This window comes from Rhipicephalus microplus, unplaced genomic scaffold, assembly GCF_043290135.1.
Source record: "Rhipicephalus microplus isolate Deutch F79 unplaced genomic scaffold, USDA_Rmic scaffold_22, whole genome shotgun sequence".
NCBI lineage: Eukaryota > Metazoa > Arthropoda > Arachnida > Ixodida > Ixodidae > Rhipicephalus > Rhipicephalus microplus.
The window spans coordinates 3,319,900-3,339,935 of NW_027464595.1; the positions used below are offsets into that span (position 1 = coordinate 3,319,900).

Consider the following 20,036-nt stretch of genomic DNA (forward strand, 5'->3'; position numbering starts at 1 on the left):
AGCACATAGACAAAGAAACGTTGCTGTGGTTAGCTGCAAAGAACTTTAAACACTTCAGCTGAACTTTAGCGTCAACATTTACTAGAGCATTCTAGAGCGAGAGGAAGTGTCACGAAGAACACATAGCAAAATTTAGTGCCACATCAAGAGACCGACGCAATGAAGAGAAGAAATAACGGATTTGTTTGGAAGGCACCGCAACAAAGAAAACTAATTTCCTCACCCACACACAACTACCTTCACTGTTGGTTACCCCAATCTAAACACACTCTGCTAAGCAAACAAATTGTCATCATCTGCGACTGCTTAATAAAGCCACTCGGAAAAGAACAATCTCTAATTCCAACTTGTGTATTCCGTACCTATCTCGCGCACTTACGCAAGAACAAGCTTCAACGAAAGCGTTGGCGCAGTATATACTTCCTCCCAAGTGACACCAGCTGTATGATCGGTCCTCAAGCAACACGCATGAACCTACCACACATCCGCGTAATACATGCGTCAGACCAACATTCACAAATCGCGATCCAAAGGCCTTTATTTTATGCTCGTTATCATTGCTTGTAGATTTGGTGGCAAACACTTCGGGGTGGTAGGTGTTCTGTGCTTCGGGCGAATGACGTTAACTACTCGATAAACACGGATAAGAAGCCCCTGAACACGGTGACATCACAGGAATTAAGAAAAGCGGCAGCGACTTGCGTATGAATCACTTTCTAACAACAGAAAGCGACCACGACCCCACGGGCAGAGGCGGTTCTCGCCATTTCAAACAGATTACAGTCCAATCCAACACCGACATCGGAGAAAAAAACAACACGACTAGAATACGATGAACCCGCCACAGACTGTGTGTCACAAGCTAGTGAGGAACTCTACCTGAACCACAGAATAAAGAACGCCCAAATCGTCTGAAAAATGTTTTCCACCACACCGATTCTAGCGCTATCTACTCATACATTTTAAGCCAAGTCAAGCCGGTTTTAAGCGGCTATTGGGTGAACCGAACGCTTTTGCTACAGTGTACTAGACTGTACTTTTGCCTCGAAAAGGTTCGTGCCACCGGGGGAACCGAAACACTTCCAAACTCAGCCTTCGCAGCCTGTGTGAGACGCTTAATAAAAAAATTACAACCGCTCATCGATGCAGTAGATAGAAGTAGTTACGGGTGCCATTTAGCCGTTTAATTTTTGACGCAGACTAGGGCCGCTGTGAAGCGTAAGTGAATTCATTGCACATCAGTAGTTTTCATTTTTGTGGTGGTGGTGGTGGCAAAAACATTTTATTGAGCAGCCAAGGGGGCTGGAAAGGGACGTCAGCCTCCTACTTCCAGGAGGCCGCGATCCTGCGCCGAATGCAGGGCTCGTTGCATCAGGGCGATTTGATGCTCCGTCGCCGAGCTGGTCAGCGCAGACTCCCACTGCTCAAGGTCACGCATTTTTAAAAAAAGATAAGCCGTCTTGTTTTATTTCTGGAAAGCTTGTATTTGTTATTTTAGTACGTGAAAGAGCGCGTGATACAAAGAAAGAGCGCAGTGCCACTTTTTTTTGTGTGTACCAAAGATATCAATTTTTTTTTTGTTCGCATTCATTTAAGAGAAAAATTGTTAAGTGGAGTGTAATCTTTCACGGCGCGCAGGTGTTTTACAAAGCGTTGTCACAATCCAGTGTTGGGTAAGACAAACTTCCTGCAATGCTTACCGTTGAAGTTGCCTGGCTGGAACTGGGTCAATTTTGATTATGAGGTTTAACGCGTCGACGCTACATAGGCGATGAGGCACAGCGTAGTAGAGGGTGCCGGATTAATTGTGACCACCTGGTTATGGGCGCCGGCAGGATTTTACCTTGAGGGGGCAAATCTATTGTTGCGCGAAGGAAAAGGAAGGGAGAGGGCATGAGGTAAAGTGTTAAAATGATTTGGGGGGGGGGGGGGGGGTAGGGGGGAGCAAGTGCCTTTTTTTGCACACCCTCCCCTCGGCGCCCATACGCCTGGGGATTTTTAACGAGCGCCGAAATCTGGAAGACACGGACCGCTTTCGCTTTCGCCTCCAGCAGAAAAGCGGCCGCGAGTCAAACCCGCGTCCTTGAACTCAGCAGAAAATTTTTACCGCGGTTGCCCTAAACATTGGAGGCTAATGCACCGAAGCTACATCTAGAAAAGAGGACAAACAAACTCATTCCAGGATGCATGATACTTTATTTACAGCAAGAAAAAAAAAAAGGACGGTTTGCAGCATGTTTTTCTTCATTGCACAATTCTGTTCACGGAGCACATTGCAGAGTAGTGACTTCCATACAAGTTTATACATAAGACTTCATTTACAGAAACAACCCAAAAACAGAGGCACATAGTATGCACCATGTTTTTGATGCGTTGCACAAGTTTACACGCGCAGCACTTTCAGGTACAGTGGCTTACATGCAAGCTTTTTTCCGGTAAGCTGCCCTGTCTGTCACAGCCGCACCGACATTGGACAAGAGTGGCTTAATAAACTTGTCGAAGACCACTGACATTGTGCTCGCACCATGCTCATCTCTTGCCGGGCATACAAAAAGGGGGCACTATTCAAGGTGAGGCAAAATCAGTTCAGCCAGTTGCTGACGTACATTGCTCTTTTTTATGTGTGGCAGGGCAATGTCAACAGCCTTCTTAATGGTCACAAGTACCATGACAAATTCAGGCTTTGGGAAAGTTAGGCCACCCCTTGACTTCAGGCTAATTAGCCCCATTAGCACAGGACTGAATCCATCTGATTGATGGAGGGAAGGGCAGAAGGTACATGTTCTCCGCTCCTCGACTGCTTTTGCCACAAACCCAGCTATGTAAGCAATGCTAGCATTCACTATGGTTGACGGTGGGCGCTGCACTGAAAAAGAAAATAAGCAGATATAAAAAGAAACACCAGAATAAAAAGTATCCAGTGAGAGCATAAAAATTGTGTTTGGCAGTAATGTAAACAGAGCAAATTTTAGACAGCCCATAAAGACAGATCTTGTGTGTAATGCAAATGCATCACTGTTTCCACCCAGCCCTCATCAACATAAATTTTGTTGCGTTTCTAACAATCGGCAGATAACCTTCAGATAAAGCAAGTGAAGATGGTGGCTTTTTGTTTTATCTTACATTTAATAATACTCCAATGAGCCTCTACTCATCTACTTACGAGGCAGTGCTTTCAGTGGTGTAAACAGCCCGTCGATTTCCATCACATCATCTTCAGGTACAGTGCAACTAAAAAAGATGTGCAAAACATGTATTAGAAAAAAGGCTGCTGGCTGGAAAAGAAGAACAGCCAGGCAAGCAAGCATTAAGTCTTGAAAAACATTTGATGCGGCATACCTGGCTAGGGCAACTTGAGGTGTCTCAGTCGAAACAAGTGTGGCAGCTTGTGCTGTTGCTTCAGCTGGAACATCCAGTACAGGGGACGTCACGCTCATGGAAGCGCCATGCATGCTGCAAAACACACGTAAAATAAACGCAATCACTTGTGAACAGCAGTCCTCTATACTCCTGAAACATTGTCTATATGAGCAGATGACATTGAGTGCTCACGTGGCTCAAACACAACAATCTCAATCAGTAGGCAGGCTACAACAGTAGTAGCTGCACACAACGCGTGCTATGCGTTGTGTGAGGCCATGAAAAATTATGGGGGTCCTGTTAAAAGCAAAGACAACCTGCCCAACTATGAGCACTTGCCCTAAAGCATCAGATCACGTGTACCTACCTCAAGACAGCCTGCCCGTTCTCGACGTTTGAAGACTGGGATGGGCAGAGGTCGCCAGTCCTCAAGATCCTCTCCAGGCTGAACGTCATGGCTCTTGCATCCAGGCAGTCATTGCCACCGGCCATTTGCCGTAGAGAACTGAAGAGGAGTTCCACAGGGTCGCTTGAGAGGTTCCTCGTCAAAGCATAAAAGAAACCGCTCTCGAGAAGGAACTTTACACACAAAACCGTAGACTTGCTCGTCAGCAAAATAGCTTCATAAGTCTCTGCGCTTATAAACTTCTTCCCACTCCTTTTACAGGCATTGTTGAGAGCCTCGAGGTAGTCTGGAAAGTCCTTTTCCAACCACTGTAGGCGTTGGTCAGTCGTGCAAAAGAAGTGCATCTGGTCAGGCTGTCTCATGTGCACATGCGCAGTTCGGTTTGCTACATTGTGGATGGCGAACCACTTTTGCATCATCTTCATGAACAAGATTGTCGCCTCTGCATTTCTGAACTTCTCTGCCTGAGGGTGGCGACTCGGGTATTCCTTCAAAAAGGAAAGTGCCGAGATGACATCGTCTGAAAATAGCTGCACTGCTCTGCCTACGTGCATCTTCTCAAAGTTCATTGGTTCTACGTGCTTCTGCGTGAGGAAGCGAACTGGTTTGACAACCTCGTTCTTTTGTAGCTCATACAGCTGCTTGACAAACTGTCCCGTTATTGGTTGGCTTCCGTCTGTCATCTCCCCCTCAAGCAGAAGGCTTCGCACATTTTTTATAATATGGCACTGGTCAAACGACAGAAATAAGCTTCTTTCTGGGTCACATGAATGAGTGACAACAGGCTTGAGTGACAACAGGCTTGAGTGAGCCGTTCCCCAGGTGACGCATCATCGTAACATTAATTTTGTGGTTATCTGTGACAATCCGGAGCACACACATACCACACTTTTCAACTTCAGAGGTTACCTCTTTTGTAAGATGGTACAAAAGCTTGCCACTTAGACGGTTCATGAAGAAGAAGCCGCAAGGTATCCTGTATGCTGTGGACAATCCTGTAGCAACAAAACATAGCACCTTGTTGGCAAGCATGATGTTGCTGGTGTTCTCTGCTGCTCCACTGTTTTCTTTCGCCGTTTGTTGCCCGAAAAAGCAATCCATTTTGCGATCATATATGTATTTGGAGCTGATGGACATCTCATCTACAATAATTGAGCAAAGCCGGGCTTGCTCTTTCAGGTTGCCCACCTCTTGCCTTAAGCGTTCCTTCATTAGTGGTGTGACCCCACTTTCACCGTTCGACTTCCCGACATAGCGAAGGAGGGTGTTTTTCGACGGCAGTTTAAGCAAGCCTCGGTTGCGTATGTAACGGTACGCCTTGGGGGACAAGTAGTACAATAGTACACATTCCCGCACAAAGTCTGGCGACCATGCGGGTCGTTGCCTTGTTGCATTGGTGATCTGCTCCACTAAGCAATCTTCTAGGCAGAACTGGGCCGTGCCAACCTTCTCCAAGCATTTTCTGATTGCCGAGTGGACGGTGTTGTTCTCATAACCACTGAGCTTCTTTTTTAGGCGGCTGTTTTCTCGCTGCAGTCTCCTTACAGTATCTGCTTTTCTAAACAATTGCACCCTCATTCTGTTGATTACCCTTGCATCTGACTGCCTGCGTGGAAGGAATTCATCACAAGTTTGCGCTGAACATTCAACTGAGTTAGTAGGCCGCTGCAGTTCACCAACTGCATCTTGTGCACTTGTTTTCGCCCCTATAGCCACCTGATCCTCCTTGGGGCTAAATATTGACACATGGCTTACAGAAGTCTGCGGCAGATGGCCTCCGTCATGGCCCGCACCTTGAAAACTCGCCTCTGTATTTTCTTCAGGGACTGATGGCAACAAGCCATCAGAATTTGACGAATGGCCTGGGGTGGTTGCACTGTCACAGGCTGAACCAGTCATTTTGGCATGGCAACTTGATAAACTTGATGCCTTTTTTTTTTGTCTGAAGGGAAGTCCTGTACCTTTCGCTCCAATTTACGCCGTTTTGGTGGTTTTTGCGGGTGCATGTAGGTTGGGTATCCCGAAAATACGCTCGGAACAGCATCCCGTTTGAGGCGGTGAAGCTTTGTGGACCCCAAAGTGTAGTCTGAATTCGCAAAATGAAGGCTGCAGACGACACTGCTCGATGATTTGTCATTTGGGACAAAATCTTTTTTTGATATCGTCTTCAGCCACGCTTGGCGACAATCATCGTTCGTAGGAAATTCATGAAAACTTATTCCGAACTTTCTTTTCCTGTCCGACTTGCAGAAAGGCATGCTGCAATACATTCTTCTGAAAAAATACAGAAGCAGAGCGGACAGCGGTGTGTAATGCACGCCAGAAAACCGTGTAATTTTCACTCACAGCAAATAATGAGGCAGCGAAATTGCGATAGCTACGTAAGACCGCTAAGCACACCTGCAACATATACGTGATAGTAAACCAAGAGTCCAGAAAAAATTGTCGCTTCGTACGCGTGGTCGCTTCGTTCACGCGGAAGACTAGCTTAGAGCTTTCAACAATTGCAATCACCTGCCTATAAACAACACTTGAGCGCTTATCGATATTACGCTGCTCTCTCTCACTCTGTCTCGCACACACGCGCACGCACACACATTCAAAGCGCACGCGTGTGAACCTACACACACACACACATTAACACGCACCGCGGACCCACCCACATGCGCACGCACACACGCACGCACGCACGTGGGAACCTACACACACTCACATAAACACGCGCCGCGAACCCATTCACATACGCATGCACACACCCACACACACACACGCACGTCCGCGCGAACCCCCACGCACACCACGTAACATTCACACGTGCGCAGCGAACGCCCACGCAAGCACACGCGCCGTGAAACAACACGCGCGCACACACTCACACACAAAATAGCCCAGCTCACTGTGGCCAAGTACTTTCGAAACAGCCGGCAAGGCATAACAAGGTGAACCGCCGTGATAGCTCATGAAAAGGCCGTAAAAGTGACAAAACAATTCAGCACTCTGGCATTCAATCTGCAGGAAATGCGAAAGGAGTTTGGGCTGCCTCATTCGATTCACGTAACCACACCGGCTGCAGCAAAACAAACTTTTTTAACGAAGTCTTTTAAAAAACGTACGTATCTTAACTTTGTACTGCTCGCAGGAACGAGTACAAACACATCGAGCACATACTCAAGGTTTGTCTGCAGTGAAAACTCGACAACGAAGACTGGCGAACACCTGAAATTGCAGGCACTGTCGGTCAAATGAGCCTCGTTCATGGATGGATGGATATGGCTGTACCCTTTAGATCGGGCGGTGGCTAGCACCACTAAGCCGTAATACCTAATGAACCAAAAACTATATTTTTTTTTCCTTAAAAAAAAGAGTTTGAGGATTCGTACTTTGCAGTGAAGGGTTTATTTTCACTCGGGCCTTGACTTTAGCCACCAATCACATAACCTCCTTCTAGTTAAGTCTACCCGCTTAAAGTCTATTTTGGCCTCCCGGTCCTTAAACCCCAGTGCTTTGAAAAACTCTGTGCCATCATCCTGAACTATAGGTTGAAGTCCTTTACAGAACATTATCAAGTCTTCGGCAGTTTCTTCTTCCTCTCCACACGCACTGCATACTGTGTCTACCCCTTCGTATTTGGCCCGATATGTCTTGGTTCGCAGTACTCCCGTCCTGGCCTCAAACAGTAGAGAACTACCCCGAATATTATCATAGATCCTTTCCTTGGCAATTTCCTGCTTAAAAGTTCGATAGATCTCTAGTGCAGACTTCTTAATCATGCCCATTCTCCACATGTCAGTCTCCATTTCCTTCACTTTTTTCTTAACCGATAGTTCTTTTTGGTTTGGCCACCTGCTGTTTTCTAAGTATTTACCAGTCAACTTCCTGGTTCGCTTCCTCCATTTTGTATCGACATTCTTCATGTACAAGTAGCTGAACACCTTCCTAGCCCAATGCTCTTCCCCCATTTCTCTTATTCGCTTCTCAAATTTTATCTTGCTGCTAGCTTCCCTGCCCTCAAATGATGTCCATCCCATATCACCTTGTACTCCCTGATTTGGTGTATTCCCGTGAGCTCCTAAAGCAAGCCTACCTATTCCACGTTGCTTAATTTCTAATCTTGCTTGAACTTCTGATCTCATGCACAAGACCGCATTGCCGAATGTCAGCCCAGGAACCATGACCCCTTTCCATATTCCTCTCACAACATCATACCTATTGTAATTCCACAGTGCCCTATTTTTCATCACTGCTGCATTCCTGTTACCTTTAGTGTCACATATATTTCGTGTTCCCTCAGGTACTCGGTCCCATTGCTTTTCCATACGCCCAGATATTTGTATTTGTTATCTCTAGCGTGACCTCCTGTATTCTAAGCTCACTACCTTCGTTGTCTGTCATTGAAAATCATGACTGCTGATTTTTCCTTACGGAATCTAAAATCTAACCTATCGCCCTCATTACGGCAGATGTCCGTCAATCTCTGCAAATCTTCCTTGTTGTCGGCCATTAGCACTATATCATCTGCGTACATTAATGCTGGTAGTGCCTGATCAATAAGTTTTCCTTGTTCGACTAAAGAGAGATTGAAGCCCAGTCCACTTCCCTCTAATTTTGCCTCTAATCCTTGTAGGTACATCATGAATAATAAGGGCGATAGGGGGCACCCCTGCCTAAGCCCCCGTTTTACCTCTGCAGGCTTGGATACCTGTTTTTCCCACTTTATGACTACCTTGTTACCTTCATAGATACCCTTTAAAAGATTAGTGACTACATGTTCCACGCCTAGTATGTCCAGTATTCCCCACAATTCCTCTTGAACCACGCTATCGTACGCTCCCTTGATATCCAAAAATGCTAGCCACAGGGGCCTGTGTTCCTTTTCTGCTATTTCGATGCACTGCGTCAGTGCGAACAGATTGTCTTCCAACCTGCTATGTTTCCGAAACACATTCTCCAGTTCCCCCAGCACCGCCTCATCCTCTATTCATGCCTGCAGTCTTTCCTTTATAATCTGCATCGCCAGCCTGTAGACCACTGATGTCACTGTTATAGGACGGTAGTTGTTTATGTCAGCTTTGTCCCCCTTTCCTTTATAGATCATGCTCATCCTGCTAAATTTCCATCCATCGGGAACTTAACCATCGATTATTATTTTGCTCACTGCCTCTCTCAAAGCCTGCTTAGACTTCGGACATAACGTCTTTATCAGCCTAATTGGAATGCCATCTGGGCCTGTTGATGTACTACTAGGAACCCTTTTCTCAGCCCTTTCCCACTCTTGTTGTGAAAATGGAGCCATTGCACCACTTGATTCGTCTTTGTCTATTGTGGTGCATAAAGTACTTCTTTGTTGAAATTTTTCTGTCACCCTTGTTCTTATATATTCAATAGCTTCGTCCCCTTCTAGCCTAGCACCTTGGGCTGTAGTTATAAAACTCTGCTCTAGGCTCGTCTCATTTCTTAGGGAGTTTAGATGGTTCCAAAATTTCGCAGCTGCCTTTCTATCTTCTTTATGTACTTCTGCCAGCCACTGAGCTTCCTTTCTTTTAATCTTTTCATTGATCAGAAGGGATGCATCCCTTCTACAGCTTAGAAAGGTTTCCCATTTTCTTTCAACATCATCTGTCGGTTCACCCCGCTGCTTAGCATGTCTGTGTTCCCTAGAGGCTTCCTGACGTTTTGCTATGGCTCTCTTAACTTCCTCATCCCACCAACTTTTGGGTTTGTGTCTTCTTTTCCGGGGTGACTTGTCACGCATCTTAGCAAGCTCTAGCTCAAAGAGTCTAATTAGATTCGTGTATGTCCACACTGTCTTATTATCCTTCGTGAGTACTTTCTCAATTTGTTTAGTGCCTATTTCAATTTGCCTTTCTGGATAAAAATTTTCCTGTAGTTGCTCATCTTGTCTCCTTCTCACTTTTACTGCTCTTCCAAAACTTAGCTTGATACGTTTGTGATCACTACCCAGACTTCTGGAGCCACCTTCATCTATGTGAATTCCCCTGAGCTTATCATACATTCTATGTGACATCAGTGCATAATCTATCGTCGACTGCAGCCTTCCTACCTCCCACGTTATTTGCCCTTCGCACTTTTCTGTACTGTTGCAAATGATCAAATCAAGCCTTTCACACATATCCATGATCATTTTGCCTGTCGGGTCGGTATACCCATCTATATCTTCTATGTGCACATTCATGTCTCCTAGTATAATTATCTCGCACTCTCTTTCTAACTCCTGAATGTCCTTTGATATACACTCTACCATTGCCTGGTTTTCCTCTCTGGCCTTTGCTCCCGTCTACATGTAAACAAAACCAAGGAGTGTCATTTGACCTGCCACTTTCCCTTTTAGCCATAAATGTTCCTTGCACTCCTGCTTGACCCTTTGCCAGTCTGTACTTTTATGAATGAATGCCCCAATACCACCCCCCTTTCTGCTGCCTTCTGTTCTATTGCAATATTCCCACGCGTAGTCCGGATTGTTCGGAGGTTGTTCTATGTCCCCGAGATGTGATTCTACAAAACCGTATACCATCGACCTCTCTTCCCTTAGCGGTTCTTCTATCTCTTCTGACTTCAGCCTGTTCCTACCACCCTGCATGTTAATATACCCTATGTCGGAATTGGCTCGGCGCTCGTGGCTACGTCTATTTCTGCCCCGGACTCTACCTATCTTAGATATTGGCGCCAGTTTGGAATCGTATCTGTCCATATTACCTGTCGAAGAGTCTCCCTGGTTGTTTTCCTCGTTACTAGCTATCCTGCGCCCTGAATGGCTCGCTTGCCCCCCAAAAAAGCTACTGCGTGTCCTGCAAGTCGCCAACCCACCTCATGACCTAGCCGCCCATCGAAGTGAATTCTGTCTCGTTGAAAACCACCCCACCTATGCACCTCTCTGTTTATTTCCACCACCTCAAAGCCTTTCTCTTGACTCATCCGCCATATCTCTTGGTTTGCGTTGACAACCGCTCTTTGCAGGTTGCTATCACGCACCGGTACCTCTGGTATCGTGCATATCACTACCTGTACCTTAGAGGAAGTGGTGCGCATGTCATCGACGCCTTTCGCCAGTGTGGCTGCTAGTCCTGCTGTATCTTCATTTAAGACATCGTTTAAACCGCCTGAAATTATCACGAGGTTTTGTCTATCAGCTGTCGTTTTGAGTTTTGCGCTCGCTTGCCTCATGACTGCTTCAAGCTTGCGTCCTGGGAACGCCCCTACTGCAACCCTCTTGTCACCTCTTACCCTCTCTTTGATGGCTTCTGTGCATCGATTTAAATTCGAGTCCCCAGCGATTATCACATGCTGTGACTTTTCAGCTGGAGCGTCCTGCACCTGGGGGCTACTCGCACCTGTGACGCCGGCTGCTTTGTCCCCTCCCAGCCCCACCACTACCTCGCTGAAACTGGGCCTTGCGACAGTTGAACCAGCTAAACCTGTTTTTTCCAAACTTGCCTTAGGCTAACGGCGCCGCCTCGCGGCATGTGTCGGAGTTAGCAAAATTACACCGCTCCCATTGCCTCTGCGCCAAATGGGACGGTCGGAGCAACGGCGCGCCGCCGGCAGTCGATCGCGGAGGCCAGGTACCAGCTAAGCGTTTCTCATCTGCGGCCCAAAGGGGCGCGTCAGTTGAGAGTTGTTCGAGACCTGCAACTGTACACCGCTATTTCGGAGGCTATGCAAAGTGTTGCGTTGTTGCATAGTCCCCCATAAGTGACGCTAGCGACCAAGAACATTTTAAAATAAAGGAGGGAAAGAATGTCGCAGCCGTTTTTCTTCTAATGCGGCAGGCATCTTTTAGAGGAGGCGTTGGTCTGCCACACTATTCAGCCACCCGGCAACGCCCAGACATCTTGAACGGGGAGCATTCTTGATCAAAAAGCAAATGTTACGCATATCTGACGCGCAACATCAATAAGTAACTACAAGGTTGTGTGTTCCTTTACTAGAAAGTGCATAAATATGCAATCCTAAAGACCCTAGCGTTTCCTACGCTGTGCTGAAAATGCGATGCAGATACGCAGCCAATTTTTTCTCAGCTGTGATAGCAATGTGGCATAGTGTTTCATACAATAATACTATTGTATGAAACTCTATGGCATTGGTGTGTGCAATGTAACCGACGTTGAGTAGGGGGAAAGGATATCATAGCGTAGCATGTATACAGCGGACAAGGGGAAGGGGAGTGAGGAGGATTAATGCGAGTATCGGAGAAGGGAAGGCCACTCTTACGTACCTCAGTCATTGCACCAACAGCGGGCAGCTGTCCAAATTTTTGTGCACTGCAATTCTGCACATGCCTGCATTACTTTGATAGGAATGTCTGCAAACATTTATAAGCTCAGTCAGAACATTTATCGATTCGCTTAAACTATTCACGAGTCATCAGTTCTATCCGCTTTTCCTCCATTCCCCGCAGGCACTGCGTCGTGCTCCCTATCAAGCTGCAGAAATTAGGTGCCTTCTTCCTCCTCTAACCACTACCACCACCACTCACATTTCCGTTGGGTGAACATATGAAGATTTAGCAACAATGCCTCGTAGTTGACGAGTACATGCAACAAAGCAACCTTATACTTTTCAATAGTGCTAAAATGCAAAGCATGCAAGACTTTTTTGTTTTTAGGCCTTTCTTGGTTAGTTTACAACAAAATAAACTATATCCATCTTCAAAAGCAGTTGAAATTATATTACAATTTTGATGAGTAATTAATTAAAAAGACTCGTGCTATAAATTATGCTCCCGTACTTGCATTCTACACACATAGAGGTTTCGGTTGCAAGAAGAATTATAGTTATATCTGCCCTAGCTGCAGAGATATTGAGGCCTCAAAATTGAACAGCCGTAAATTTACTTCTCTGAGAAACATGGAAAGAATTGAAAACACACAGCTTCTTCAAAAAGCAACAATCATGGTGTGCCTGTTTGCAATCTTCATAAAGGGGCTCATGAAATCATAGCAGAGCTTCTAACACAGGTGCCGGCAAATTATATAGAAGCCTCAAAGTCTGTTCCCCATTTTTTTGCAGGTTCTGCATGTTAACAGCACCAAGAATCTGGACAGCTAGAATGACATTACAAAAAAATTACCACTTCCTGGTGTGTGAAAATTTGCAGATAGATAGAAAAAATACTAGCAGAAACCAAATGTGCCTATATAGAAAAATGAATTTTTTTGTTACTTTTCAGTCCCAATGACCAGTCTGCCCTCTTAAATTATTTATCTGTAAGTGATCAGTGCGATCTACAGTCTTACTGTTTGTTGTTTTTTGACAAGTTCGCCGGTTTTTATTTCATTTTTATCACAGTGCATTCTTTTTTTTTGTGTGTGTGTTTGTGTTGTCTACTTCGAGCACGCGCGCGTGACCACTGCGCGAGCAACGCCAGAATGGCTTCCCCTCCGTCTCCTGCAGCCCCAACCGCCCTAACTCCTGCAGCGAAAAGTGCTAAGTACAAAGCAAAAGATTTGGCTGCAAAGGTGAAAATATTAAAGGCGTTGCAAGCGGGAGCATCTCGAAAAGAAGTGATGGAAAAGTTCAATGTGAAGAAAAGCACGCTGAGCACTTACATGAAGAACAAAGAGCAGATTATGCAAGCGTATGACGGGGACATGTTTGGCGACCAAAGGAAAAGGCTTCGAATGGCAGCGCGTCCCAAACTAGAAAAAGCGATGTTGCGCTGGATTGCCATTTCGCGCGATGCGTGTTTGGCCTTTTGCAGCCTGGCCCCCTCATCTGTGCACAAGCAAGGAAGTGCGTGGTGACCATAAACATTGACTCCTTCAGTGCGTCGGAAGGATGGTTCGACAGCTCCAAGAAGCGACATGGGCTGGTGTTCCGCAACGTGTGTGGTGAAAGAGGTGCAGTTGACAAAAGTGTTGTGCAGGATTGGTGATCTGCACTATCCGCGCGCCTTTCTACGTACGAGCCGAGCAACATTCTCAACGCTTATGAGACAGCGCTGTTTTATAAGGCTCTGCTTGACAAGACAATCGTGTTTAAGAGGGACTCGTGCATCGGTGGAAAATGAAGTAAAGAGCACGTGACAGTTCTTCTGGCTGCTAGCATGACCGGCACAGAGCAGCTGCCGCTGTTGTTGATCGGGAAGCCCGCGAAGCCAAGATGTTTTAAGAATATTAGGCAGCTGCTTGTCGACTACCGGTTCAACAGAAAGGCTTGGATGACTGCCGAACTTTTTCAAGCTTGGCTGCGTCAGCTCGACCGCCACTCTGTGGCCAAGTCTCGGAAGGTGTTGTTCAAGCTAGACAGCTGCAGTGTGCACACGAAGGTGTCCGGCCTCGAAAGCATTGAACTGCTATTCCTGCCTCCGAACACAACGGCTTCCCTGCCACCGATGGGACCAGGGAATCATACAGTTCATGAAAAGCCGCTATTGATGGCAGGTACTCGAGCGGATGTTGCTCTGCATGGAGTCAAGCAAGCAGTACGAAGTAAGCATGCTAAGCACAATCCACATGCTGACATACCTGTGGAACAACACACCACCTACAGTAGTCGCAAACTGCTTTAGGCATAGCGATTTCGTGCACGGCGCTGCTGATCCGGGTGTGGTGGCTGATGAAGAAACCGGCGAGGAGCAAGACAGCCGCTATGTGAGCATCATGCCAGCTGATGTGCTCCTTGGCGATTATTTCGCAATTGACAGCGATGTTGCCGTAGCTGGCACAGTGAAAGACAGCGATATCGTCGCCGAAGTCTTGGACGGCGAAAGGGAACCAGCTGACGAGGACGCAAGTGATGCAGACGCGCGTCCACGCCACACAAAGACGGAGGCGGCGCATGCGTTGGCCGTTTTGGAAGACATATGCATGTTTTCCTCGAACACTGTGTGCGGACTAAGCCACCTGCAAGAACTTTGCAAAATTGTGACTTCGTCGCACATTGCGTCCGTGAAGCAAACCGCGATCACAAACTTTTTTTAAGAAATAGAAGCTTGATGGTGTAGGAGACATTTTTGAAGTATTTTGTTCGTACTCGCGATAATTCGTACCTTCAGTTAATTCGGACATTCTCTCCGGTCTCGTGAAGTCCGAATAAACGGGGTTTTACTATAGCAACAAACTAAAATGTCGCTCGAAGAATGGTAAGCAGATCAAAACGTGCAGTGCCCTGCTCACGCAGAAATGATGCACATATTCATAAGTACAGATGAGTTCGACATAAAAAGTGTCACAGTTATTACTTCGCTGTGTCTGAAAAGCTCTATGTTTTCACAAATGGGCACTGTGCAGCGAGCGAAGTAACCTTTGTGCACCCGATAACTACAACACAATCGTCCTGGTGAAAGTCCAAGGTGTGCGATTTTCCTCTGCAGCGAGATGAGCTTGCGCACACACAAACATCTACCTCCCACCCACCCCTCCTCCCAGATGGGCAACTTACGCATGGAAAATGAGCGTGTGCTCCCGCGTCGCAATGAGCAGGGCGCCGAGTGTGCCCTTTCTGCCATTTTGCCGATGACACTGAAAATACGCTGTTTCCCACAAGATCGGCACCGCAATGATAAGTGGTGTAAGGGTTGAGGGACATGTGCCTTCATGGCTCAGTAACTAATGCCGTGCGCTCAGGAGCAAAAGGTTGCACGTCCGCTTCCGCGCGCCAGAAAGTACTTTACTGAATTTTTTTGTTGCTTTTCTGTGACACACATATATATACAGGGCATGGCAACGTTTTGGTGTTGTTTTGAGTGCGAATTCTTTTTCGTTTGCAGTCTTGCAGAATGGCGTGGTCAGCATGGTTGAGACGGTATTGGCATTTTCCCATGAAGCAATGAGGTGCGCTAATTGGCTAGAGCAGCGCATTCATATCTTGCGAGAGAAAGCACGCCCGTCATTGGTAGCTGCGCAGCAGTGGGGGTGGTCGCTTCCTCCGATGACGCTCGCTCGCCCCGTTGTTATTTGCCTCGGCCGGCGTCTTCTTCGTCGCTCTTTGCCTCTTGCACTCATATCAATTTCTTTTTCCACTAGTTCTGTGTTCTTCGTCTTAGTTGTTGCATGCGATGCCGGTAACGATGCCAAAGATGGTGCAGAGGTCCTTTGCACGGAGGCACACTATGCGGTTTGTACAACGTCGCGATGCCACTATTCTGCTGCGACTGCCCACTGCGTGGATGCTTGCAGCGGCGGAACAGTGCTTTCAGCAGTCCCCAGTCAAGAATACTACACATTGAGTAAGGCTGAAGCCCCGATCTCACTGAGTGCTTCAGAAATTGCGGGACTTAGTACGTGCTCCGAATCAGTGCTACAGTCGCCGACCAATTTTTCGGACTTCAAAAATTCGGACTTTTTAGATATTTCGTACTTCAAATGTGCACCATCAGGGTTCCCCAAGGGTTAATGCATTTTTACGCCCGATTTTTCGGACTAAATCGCTTGTTTCGGGCTGCACTACGAATCTGTATGGACGCCGCCATGTTGGGTTTTTCGCCGGCTTGACTAAGCTTAGTGGCTTAATTTTAAAATGGCTTTTCTGCCCCCAAGATTGGTAAGCAAATGTCATATTTCAAGTTTCGGAAGCCGTGTCTGCTTTAGAAAACCAACACGGGACATTTTTTCGTCTTCGTTCACCCATTGTGGTCAGCACTGTTGTCATCGCACCGCACAGGGAGGAAGCGGAGCTACGCAGTGGCGAAGTGAATGTGCCTGCCACAATGACATTAGGGAGCTTTAAAATAGCGCGTCGCGAGCCCTTGCGGTGCGGTCGCTGCCACTGTGCATTTGTCGTAACGAGAGTCGCCATTTGCGGCCCGCCCGCAGAAAATCCGAAATAGCGTGCAGGGATAACAACCCGCGAGGTCCTCAAAATGATGTCTGTAGCTTCCGTGCATTTGAGTTTACGGTCGAAGCGAAAGTTCCTAAATTTTTCCCTAGGGGAAGCAAACACTATTCTAAAGCTCATAATGCGTCCGCTATACCCGCAACACCCGCAAACGTTATTGTAAAACTCCCTGTATGAAGACTTCGTTCATCGGGACGATGACTATTTCTTGTGCAGAGCCCACAGACAAAGAAATTCTCTGCCGGGTTGTACCGCAGTCGGAGAGCGGTTCAGAGGATGACGACGATGATCGCCCGCTGCTGTCGGCAGCGGAGATCGCCACCGCGATGACGCTTTTGTCGAGCATTTACGGTGACGATGTCACCTTGGCACAAATACGGGCGAACCATGGACATTTTTAAGCCTGCCTGATGGAATAACGTTCATATGTTTGACAAAAACCAATTTCTTGGACTGTTAGATTTTTTGGACTTTTTTTCGGTCCCCCCCTGGCCCGAAAAATCGGTGGGCGACTGTATTGAGCATGACACCGAGTGTTTCCGAGATTGCCGGACCCAGCACTTCGACGCTTTATGCCTAAAAATAAATTACCAACGACACCAAAAGATGTAGACGAGGCGAAAGAAGAAAAGAGTGCATCCAAATACTTCTAGCTATTCTGTTGAAGCTTTCTGAAGAAAATGCAAGTTTCAAACTTTCTAGGCCCGTTTTCTCAGAATGAATTTTTTTGCTAGTTGTGATGCTGAGGAAAGCTGAAACTCAAAGATTGCTCATCAAATTTGTGTGCTTTTTTTTATCCTGTTTTTGAATGACTTTTCCAGAGTACAAGCGGCTTCTTTGTCTGAAAATTGGTGTCGTTAATTTATAACATTTCAGTTTTGATGAACCTGGTAATTACTAGCTACACTGAATTCAAGGTCGCATGAATATTTATTGGAGAGAAAATTAAAAAAGGAACGGCTTTGTAGTATCCTGGGATATCTATCAAAAAACGACCACAATGAATTTTAGCTTTCTACTATGTCCTGAGCTTTCTCGATACTCTTCCTCAAGTACCCAGGTGAACAACCCAGTTAGACATCCATAACTCTGGAACTAAAGAACACAGCTGCATGCAACTATTCAGTTCCTCTAGTTTTAGTGTAGCCAATATGCCCTGAAAGTTTCATCCAGATATCTTGAAAAATAAAAAAGTACGGTCTGCAGAGCAGCCTTAAGTTGTTCCCGGAAACTGACACCAGCCTTAATTTTTCCAGCACCGTTACTTCCAACGTTTATTTCTTTTCCAAACACTGCCGTAAAGTTATGAAAGAAAGACAGCTTCACTGGAATGGCGAAGCAATGAATGGGACAGCAACAAATTGTAAGGCTGGCAGCCAACTCTTCTAGATCTGATATCGCATAACTCTATAAAAATGCTGGTGTAAGAAAACACAGCCCTGCCAGGGAGTGATGCTCTCCTCGCAGTGTGCTTGCGTTGAGATCCCAGCATGCACAAGGGTCCACGAGCCTCTCCCGCTGATGCCTGCCAGGATCGTGCATGCATAGCGATCACAACCATGCCCATGTGATTAAAGTCCACAGCTGCGCCTGGAGCGATCACAGTGTTCACGAAACCGAAACTATAGCCATTACGATCAAACTGAAAATACCACGTTTCAGCCACGTTTCCGGGCACGGTGCTTGATGGCTTTCATACTTTGCGGCTAAATTCTGGTGCTGCGGTGCAGTAAGGTGCTGGTAGGCAAGTTTGACACAGCAGGGGAGGCTCGGCGCAAGAAGGCACAGGTAAGCAAGTTTGGCGCACCGTGGCGCAGCTGTTCCACCCGTGGTCACAAGACCAACCATGTGAGTTTTCTTATTGAGAAGTCCATATGAATAACCATTCATATAATTTGCATGAAATCTGCGTTTAACACATATGAATGCCATGTGTACGAAAGTACATATGAAACTTCATATGCATTCAATATGTATCAAAATACACTTGAATGACAAATGACAATTCCCCTTTTTTATGCACTTTTCTTCGCACCGCAAGCTCGAGAACTAATTTACACTATAATAAAGTAATGAAGCCATATTATAACTTTCCCGATTTTATTTCATTATTTTTGAGCTGCAAGGAATTTCTATTTCTCTAGCCATCGTTTCAAGCAAAACAACGCGGCCTAACCATACCTCGTTGGGCAGCAGCAGCGGAAGCACGAGGCAGCCTTCTTTGGTCTCGAATGCATCTGGCACGCCAAGCACCTCCTTAGAGAAGAACTTTTCAAAGATGGGCACGGTGCCCACTTCCTCAACTTCTGGGTTCGGAGGTGGTCTCGACAAGCCGTGGAGGTCGTGCAGCACTGAGGAGGAAGGCAAAAGCCACGCACACCAAACGTTGAGCGCACCAAGCGTAATCATCGTCAGCCTGTTTTTATATGTAGCATCCCCTACAGACTGAAGGGCTCTCACAATAATTTACAGGTCACCCTACTTTGTGCAAGCAGATCCCTTTTTACCCCCCCAAACCAAAGTGAAACAATAAATTGGTTTAGATTAATCAAGTGTTCTCTGGGAACTCTAATGTCAACCTTACCATCAATAAGTCTACTATTAGAGGAGAAAATCAAGGTCTAAGTACCATATCTAAATTTCATGCTGTGTTCTGTGAGTGCATGTAGGCCAAGTCTCTTCTAAATGATAAAGAATTTACACTAAGGTCCCAAAAAAGTTGCACTGCATAACCCGAGCGCCTCTCGTAGCAAGTTACTTACATGGTGAACATAAAAAGAGCCAACCAAACCAATAGCAAATGCCATTCATGAAATAAGTGTTTTTGGTATCGCCAAGTCCTTGCACAAGATTTCTCTGTTAACTAGTTCTCTCAAGGAGCGTGTGGAGCACACACTATTAATTCAATGGGACCTATACCGACTCGAACTTTTCATGCACAGATTTTGTTGCACTGATACCAAATATAAGTTAAGCTTTTATGTACATTGTACCCTTAAATTTCTGAAAGTTAATAATTAATGAAAACATATAAGGATCTGATTCTTATTGAAGTGGCAGCACAGATCTTGCTGTATTAAGTGTCCCTGGATTCTATGTATGTTAAGCAGTTTTTTATGGTTCTAGCTTTTGAAAAACAATAGTTATAAATCTTTCACTACCTTACTGGGGATGACTGAAGAAAAAAAAATGTAAGTCTCCAATTACACTCTCTTTAAACATTCAAAACCTTGAAAAATAACAGTTAACACACTTTCGAGCTTCTCAAACACCCAGTGTTCACACAGCAAGAAATGTTAGTAACTGAGCGTTCAAGTGCCGTGAAAAGCTTGAGAAATGAAACAAAGAAAAAAATTCAGCGACTGATGCTCTGGCTAAAACGATGACCTAAGATGCGTCAAAAGTAGAGAGGCGAATCATCAATAGCGTGTGAATTCGAAAATAAAGAGTTCTAAAAATTTTTTTTTTATACAGA

At 46.0% G+C, this 20,036-nt stretch overlaps 1 protein-coding gene across 12 annotated transcripts in view; it reads right to left on the reverse strand.

The window, feature by feature from the left end:
* Positions 1–20,036, reverse strand: part of LOC119186319 (uncharacterized) — a 68,158-nt gene that overhangs the window by 25,984 nt on the left and 22,138 nt on the right. For 7 of the 12 annotated variants that reach the window (XM_075883949.1, XM_075883946.1, XM_075883944.1 and 4 more), the window contains one exon: positions 18,743–18,912. In XM_075883949.1, coding sequence (XP_075740064.1) covers positions 18,743–18,912 — 170 coding nt within the window. Of the gene's footprint in view, positions 1–2,171; positions 3,232–3,264; positions 3,454–5,659; positions 6,041–18,742; positions 18,913–20,036 lie in introns of those variants that run through there. The other 5 variants (XM_075883948.1, XM_075883953.1, XM_075883954.1 and 2 more) reach the window with 5 other exon arrangements.